Source organism: Pan troglodytes, chromosome 14 (assembly GCF_028858775.2).
Source record: "Pan troglodytes isolate AG18354 chromosome 14, NHGRI_mPanTro3-v2.0_pri, whole genome shotgun sequence".
NCBI lineage: Eukaryota > Metazoa > Chordata > Mammalia > Primates > Hominidae > Pan > Pan troglodytes.
Window position 1 is genome coordinate 29,399,532 of NC_072412.2, and position 8,401 is coordinate 29,407,932.

The 8,401-nt window shown below is 34.9% G+C and overlaps 1 protein-coding gene across 9 annotated transcripts in view; it reads right to left on the minus strand.

The window, feature by feature from the left end:
* The window catches only part of KATNAL1 (katanin catalytic subunit A1 like 1), a 102,576-nt gene that overhangs the window by 23,209 nt on the left and 70,966 nt on the right, over window positions 1–8,401 (minus strand). For all 9 annotated transcript variants that reach the window (XM_024348495.3, XM_024348496.3, XM_024348497.3 and 6 more), the window contains 3 exons: window positions 5,377–5,535; window positions 4,531–4,657; window positions 1,510–1,644 (listed from right to left, as the gene is read on the minus strand). In XM_024348495.3, the coding sequence (XP_024204263.1) occupies window positions 1,510–1,644; window positions 4,531–4,657; window positions 5,377–5,535 (421 nt within the window). The remainder of the gene's footprint in view (window positions 1–1,509; window positions 1,645–4,530; window positions 4,658–5,376; window positions 5,536–8,401) is intronic.

Here is an 8,401-nt window from a genome sequence, read left to right on the forward strand (position 1 = left end):
ATATGCACAATGCACAGATCTAATAACATAAAAAGCATTAATAAAACAACAAATAATCCAATTAAAAACTGGGAAAAAGAAATGACACTATACAAAAAGTATACCATGACCATAAAAAGCACATAAAAAGGTACTCAACGTAAGTCATCAGAGAAATACCAATTAAAATCATGAGACAGCATTTCATACTTACTAGAATGACTGAAATTAAAATACTGACACCACCACATGTTGGCAAGGATATGGAAGTATTTGAATTCTCATTTATTGATGATGGAATACAAAATGGTACGACCATTCTGAAAAACAGTTTGGGTATTTCCTATAAAAGCTAAACATATGCCTACCCTATGACCCATCTTTTCTTTTCTTATATTATCCAAAAGAATTGAAAACATTCATCCATAAAAAAGATATGTACCAGAAAGTTTACAGCTTTATTCATAATAGCCAAAAAACTAGGAATAACTTAAATACCAATCAAAAGGAGAATAAACAAATTGTGGTATAATCATACCAGGAATAAGCTGCTGATACATGTTATCACATGGATGAACCTCAAGTGAAAGTAGCCAGACACAGTGAGTACATGCAGTCACGATTCCATTTATATGAAGTTTAACAAGAGAAAGAACTAATCTATGGTGATAAAAATCACGTACAGTGAATGCCTATTGGAGGATTAGCTGGTAGGGGCACAGAACTTTACAGGATGATAGAAATGCCCTACATCTTGATTAGGGTATTGATTAAACAGGTGTAGAGATTTGTACTCATCAAATTATATACTTAAGTACATTTCATTGTATGTAAATTTTACCTCAAAATAAAAAGAAAACATTCATTCACAGATATTTCAGCATTTATTAACAGGATGAAACTATATTTTCCAGGCTGGGCATGGTGGTTCACACCGGTAATCCCAGCATTTTATGAGGCCGAGGCGGGAAATCACTTGAAGCCAGGAGTTCAAGACCAGCCTAGACAACATGGCAAAATCATGTCTCTACTAAAAACACCAAAATTAGCTGGGTGTGGTGGTGCACACCTGTAATCCCAGCTATTTGGAAGGCTAAGGCACAAGAATCACTTGAATTTAGGAGGTGGAGGTTGCAGTGACCTGAGATCATGCCTCTGCACTCCAGCCTGGGCAACAGAATAAGACTGTGTCACAAAATAAATAAATAAATATGTGTACACACACACACACACACTCTCTCTCTCCAAAACAGCATATTCTGAAAAAGATCCAAAAAAACTTCAAGTTGAAAAGTGAAAACTTAAAAGTGCTACCATATTTATTAAGATGAATATTGTTCTAAATTTAAGAATTTCTCTGAAACATAAGAAATTTCAATAGAGTACTGTGGCCTGTGTTCACATCTACTACAAATTAATTTTGTGATGCTATAAACTTCTTTAAGCAGAATGGCAATGGAATAAAGATTTAGATACATGGGAAAGGTAACAGAAAGTAACAGAAAGCTCAAAATAGAGAAGACATCATACCTGTTGGGAGAGGTATATATATCCTTTTTTCTAACCTTCTTCGCAAAGCTTCATCAATGTCCCACGGGAAATTAGTAGCAGCCAATACCATAACCATTTTGGAAGGATCATCATTTTCTAAAGCTCCTCCAACTCCTATACACAGTAAGGGAGGAAAAGATGGTGTTTTTCTTACAACTCTTTTTTCTTTCATTCAATTAACATTTCTTTTAGCCAAAGTGGCAGAATCAACGATAAAGACAGTGCAGTCCTGACTTCTGTGTGGTGGCAAAACCAGACACACTAACAGATAACTACAAAACAAAGAAGTAGAAGAATTCACATAACCTAGTGTGGGATTTTTTTTTCTTTCTTTTTTTTTTTCTTGTGCAACCTAGTGCAGGATTTTAATCCAATAAAAACATCCATTTTTCTGTAAGAAAATGAATGTATATTTCCTCCTAAAAGAAAAGGTATGGGAGATTAGGCTCTGTTTTATTCCTCTTATTTCTTTTAAATCATAAAGTTCTGCAAAAATTTTATTTTAGTTTTTAATCTATTTTCTCAAGAAGTGAAAACAGAGGGTTCACATTTACTTAATATTCTAGCATGCAGTTATAATTTTGAAAGACAGGTTATATTTCCATGATGTTGTCCTTTAAACTTTTAAGTGACCTGTAAAAAATAAATAAGACATTTAAGAATGAACCCAGTAATCACAGATAAAAATAACCAAACCAACTACATGTACATACACAGTGTCTCCTTTTCAGAATTAAAATTTTAGAATAAAAAATTTCAGGTCACACAACAGAAACTTTAGAAAATATGTAGTGAGAAATAAAAGATTAAAAAACCCCATAAACTTTATTGATAAGACTTTCTAGTCTAGCATAATAAAGTGCTAGTGGACTTAAAGCAACCTAGTTCAATACAGTATTTTTTAAAAAAACAAGGTCTGGTTCTGTTGTTCAGGCTGGAGTGCTCTGGCATGATCTCAGCTCACTGAAACATATAATATTTTCTTATTATGAAACTCCTACTTCAGTCATTATGACAAAGAATCAAGCTGTCCAACTAATAATCAACAATAGTCACAAATATCCCTCAATGAAATTCAGCTGACTAAATTTGTATTCGGTGATTTCCTTTTCCAATTTTAAACACCTAATGTTTTCTCCTATACCCCACTTCAAAAATAAAACATACTCATTCCTTTCTCTCATACTTCAGCAAAAGTTAACATGGTAAACTCACTGAGGGAAGGGTCTCATAGTACATTGTAAGTATTCAGTAAGTATCCACAGTTGATGAATAACCGTGACTGTTTTGAAACAACACAACTTGGATATTGTTGGTGTTTTGTTGTTGTTGTTATGAGACAGGTTCTTGCCCTGTTGCCCAGGCTGGAGTGCCATGGCACAATTACAGCTCGCTGTGGCCTCAAACTCCTGCGCTCAAGCTATCCTCCCACCTCAGCCTCCTGAGTAGCTGGGACTACAGGCACATGCCACCACATCCAGCTACTTTTTAAAGTTTTTGCTATGTTAAAGTCTTGCTATGTTAACCAGGCTGGTTTTGAACTCCTGGCCTCAAGTGATCCTCCTACCTCAGCCTCCCAAAGTGCTGGGACTACAGGCATGAGGCACTCGGTCCCTCACCCTGGATATTTTTTAACGTATTTTATCTGTTCTAATGTTTTGCTTGAACGGCCTCTTGTCTACAACACAGCTAACTTATCTCTAAACAGCAGCTCTGAGCCCATAACCCTTTTCCTTCTATGGCTCCTCAGGGCCCTTTTTCTCTGTCCTGATAACTCCTATCAATGCTTCAAAGTCCAACTTGGCTATCTCTTTCCATGACTCCCCTGGTCCCCTGTGTTTTCCACTGCACCCAGACTTTACTTCTACCCCAGAATGTACCATAATGTATTATACTCATCTGATCAGTTGCCTGCTTCCCATCCAGATCAGTGGTTCTCAAACTTTTTGATCTCACGACCCTTTTATACTCTTAAAAATTACTGAGGCTGGGTGCAGTGGCTCATGTCTATAATCCTAGCACTTTGAGACGCTGAGTCCAGAGGATCATCTCAGCTCAAGAGTTCAACTACAGCCTGGGAAACATGGAGAGACCCTGTCTTTACAAAAAATAAAACTTAGCCAGATGTGGTGGCATGTGCCTGTGGTCCCAGCTACTTAGGAGGCTGAGGCAGGAGGATTGCTTGAGCCCAGGAGGTCAAGGCTGCAGTGAGCTGTGTTCACACCACTGTACTCCAGCCTGGACAACACAGCAAGACTCTGAACCTTAAACAAAAAAAATTATTGAGAACCCCAAAGAGCTTTTTTGTGTGTGGAGTGTATCTATCAATATCTTTAAAACTTAAAATAGATGGTGCATGGGTAAACTGTATGGAAAAAACCTAAAACTGAAATTTAAAAATATTAATTCACTTAAAAATAATGATAAATTCATTACTTATTTACATATGTTTATGAAAAGTATGTTTTCCAAAATATTAAAAAAAAGAAGAGGGGCTTTTTTTTTTTAACATTTTTGCAAATTTCTTTAATATCTAGAGAAAAGCTGGATTCTCATATCTGCTTCTGCTTTCTTTTTATGATACCCTACGTCTTACAGCCTCTCGAAAACTCTACTGTACACTTGTGAGAGAATGAGAGTGAAAAAGAAAAGGCAAACAATGACTTGATATTCCTATGAAAATAGTTTTGACCTTGCAGATTCTTTAAAGGGTCTCAAGGATCTCTAGGACTCTAGATCATGCCTCCAGAAACTTTGCTCCAAACAGTAAGCTCCTTGAAGGCCATAGTAGCCTTTTTCTTTGTAACCTCAGAATCTGAAATGGTGCATGATCTCTAACAAGTATGCAAGAAATGCTTTCTGAGTGCATGAACAAATGAACAAATGGGTGAATGAACAAATAATTAAACTCAGGCTGCCTTCTAATCCATCCATTGATTATGAGTTTACACAAAATATTTAAAAATGAGAGTTTTGAAACAATAATTAAATATCAATTACCATCCATCTGAATGAGCAGTTCAGACTTGACCCTGCGACTTGCCTCATGTTCATCAGAGGTTCCTCTTCGACTGCAGATAGAATCTATCTCATCAATGAAGATCGTGGTAGGGGCATAAAATCTAGCCTTTATGAAAATATTTTAAAGAAATCATTCAATAATCTCATAAAACAATTGGAGTATTTTAAAAAATCTTTTAAAACAATGGCAAAAGAGAGCAGAAACTTCTCACTGTTTTAATGCCATCATCTGGTTATGGCAAAGGCTAAATCAATCATTCCCATGAGAAAAAAGAAATTTCTAAAAATAAAGGTTATATGGCTGGTGAAGCTGGGTGATAGACACATAGGGGTTCGTTGTACTATGCTTTCTACTTTCATATCTGGAAATTTCCATAATGGAAAAATTTTTCAAAAATAAATCAACCTCAATCCTCAAATATACATTCTTAAGTTACTGCAAATCCCATATGAAAAAGGAATAAACTTTAATGACGGGTCAGACTCTGATTTTTAAAATACATATTAAAATATTCTTCTGTTCCATCAGCTCCCTAGAGATCCAGAAATACCAGTCAACCCACACATACGACCAAAGTCTCTTCTTCCACCCTCAGTGGACAGGATGCCAAAAGGCCTTGCTTTACCTTAAAGAAAAAGATACACTGAAGATACACCAACTACCCCACAAAACCCATCATCCCAATTCTCATCAGTGTGTCAAGAACTATTAAAATAGAACTACACTGCCCTTTTCAAAAAAGATTCCAGGTGGACAGAACTGATTTATGGGGGCATCATAGGCCTACACACACTACTTTGAAATCTGAATATATCGTCACTCACCATCTCAAACAACAGACGAACTAACTTCTCAGATTCACCTCTGTATTTAGATGTCAGCGTAGAAGACGAAACGTTGAAGAATGTTGTACCACATTCAGTGGCAACAGCTTTAGCTAGCATAGTTTTACCAGTGCCTGGGGGTCCAACCATCAGTACACCCTGAAATTTCAAAAGACGAATTAAATGATTTATCAGATTTAAAATTTTTTTTATAAATTATCATCAGCTATTAATGTACATTGAGATTTTTCCATCAAAAGATAAACTCAAAATTGTCACAGTAAAATCATGATGCATTTAGTAAGAGTATTATTTTATAGCTAGAAAAAATGAAGAAATTTCACAAAATGTCTCAAGCCAGAGGTAGTCAGAGATAACCTAACAAAAAGCCTAGACAACAAACAAGTTTCTCATATATTTAGATATAATCTCAGTTTCCTGAACCTAGCATATGACATATACATATAATATTCAGCACTGCTTAAAAGCAACTGTTCTGTTTACATATAATAAAAATAAGACATTTTCTATCACATGTGGCAGAATTACACATTCTTTACCCTCTATAAGGGACAGAACCTATCTTCCACAGTGCATTTATAATATACAGCTTTCAGTAAAAAATAAAGACCCATTTATGAGTTAATAAGGTTAACAGTAAAAAATCCAGTGGTAATTCAAACATAATCAAATTAGCAAGATTTGTATCATTTTAATGCGTTAGCTTATATAAAATAGTAATAGTGATGAAAGAACCAGTAAATACAGAATAAAAACTAAACTTTAGTTACTTCTTAGTTTTGAAAACAAACATAAAAGTATTCTATAAAAACAAATCAATGAAGAATAAAAATTATTCAAAGAATCCAACTCTCTAGTCTTAAAAACTAATGGGTTCTTAAATAATTATTTTCTTCCAGAATTTTTAATAGAGTTTAAATACATAGCTCACACTAAATTTTTTGCATAATACCTGGTGATTCCTTAAGAGGAATTCTGATCCAATTGCTACTTTGGTTTGACAAGCTTCTGGGGATTTAAGCTTTGAAAACTATGTGTATGTCAAAGTTTCATAAACTCCAAATTCAGAAACTGTCCAAATGCTTTTCTAGCTATAGAATTTTAACACAGATCAACCAGGAATCACTAAAATTTGAAACACTAGTTTTACAAAAATATTTTTTTGCTTTGTTAGGGAGCCCTCAACTTTCCATGAGGTTGAGATTTTAAAAACCATGAAAACGACCAATTGATGCTATAGGCATAACCAGAGCAAAGTTCTTATTTCTCCGATGCCTTTTTCCATGCTCTCTGAGAGGGCCATCCTGTAATGCCATTAATGTGGCCACCTCCTATAGGAGTTAATTTCTAACATTAGCAGCTGTTTATAGCTACTGTACGATATTTATAAACTTCACCTCCTCATGACATTACTCCTTTAATTAATTTCTCTCTTTCCTGTATCTCTTTGTCTACTGGCTCTTTCCCCTCGGTATACAAATATACTTTAATCTGCCACATTACAAAAATCCCTTAAGGAAAGAACAGTCTCTTCAATAAATGTTGCTGGAAAAACTGGATAGCCATATGCAGAAGAATGAAACTAGATGCTGATCTCTCACCATTTACAAACATCAAAATGGATTAAAGACCATATACAAAAATAAAATCAAAATAGGTTGAAAACCTGAAACTATGAAACTGCTAGAAGAAAACACTGGGGAAATGCTACAGGACATCAGTCCAGGCAGATTTTTTTGTGTAAGACCTCAAAAGCACAGGCAACCAAAGCAAAAACAGATAAATAGATTATATAAAACTAAAAAGCTTCTGCACAGCAAAGGAAACAACAAAGAGACACCCCCACAATGGGAGAAAATATATGCAAAATATCCATCTGACAAGGGATTAGTAACCAGAACACATAAGCAGCTCAAGCAACTCAATAGCAAAAAGACAAATAATCCAATTTTAAAATGGGCAAAAGGTCAGAATAGACATTTCTCAAAAGAAGACATACAAATGTCCAATAGATACATGAAAAAATGCTCAACATCACTAATCATTAGAGAAATTCAAGTTAAAACCAAAATGAGATCATCTCGCTCCAATTAAAATGGCTTTCATCAAAAAGATAGCTAATAATAGATGATGGTCAGGATATGGAAACCTATACTGTTGGTGGGAGCCACCATGGAAAACTGTGTGGAGGTTCCTCAAAAAACTAAAAGCAGATCTACCATATGATCCAGCAATTCCACTACCGGGAATATATACAAAAAAAAAAAAAAGGAAATCGATATATCGAAGAATTATTTGCACTCCTGTGTTTATCACAGCACTATTCACAACAGCCAAAATACAAAATCAACCTAAGTGCCCAACAATGGATGAATGGAAAAAGAAAATGTGGTATATATACAAAACGGAATACTATTCAGCCATAAAAAGAATAAAATCGTGTCATTTATAGCAACATGGATGGAGGTGGAGGTCGTTATGTTAAGTGAAATACACCAAGCACAAAAAGACACATATCACATGTTTTCATTCATTTGTGGGAGCTAAAAAAGGATCTCATGAAGACAGAATAGACTGGTGGTTACCAGAGGCTGGGAAGGGTAGGGGTCAAGGGAGAATTAAGAGAGGCTGATTAATGAGCACAGCTTGATAGATCAGTAGGGTGACCATAGTTTACAATAGTCTCTTGTATATTTCAAAATAACTAGAAGAGAATAATTTGAATGTTCTTAGCATGAAGACAAATGTTAAAGGTGGTGGATATCCCATTTATACTGATTGGATCTTTACAAATTATGTGAATGTATTAAATTATCACATGAGCCCCAGAAGTATGTACATCTGTTATGTATCAATTCAAAAACACAAAAAATGTTTAAAAAACAGATAAAATTGAGACAAAAAAAATTCCTTCACTTGACTCTACAAATCCTCTAGCTACTATTCACCTCTCCTTCCTCTCACAGCCAACCTTCAATGGTTTATGCTATTTCTTCTTCATAAG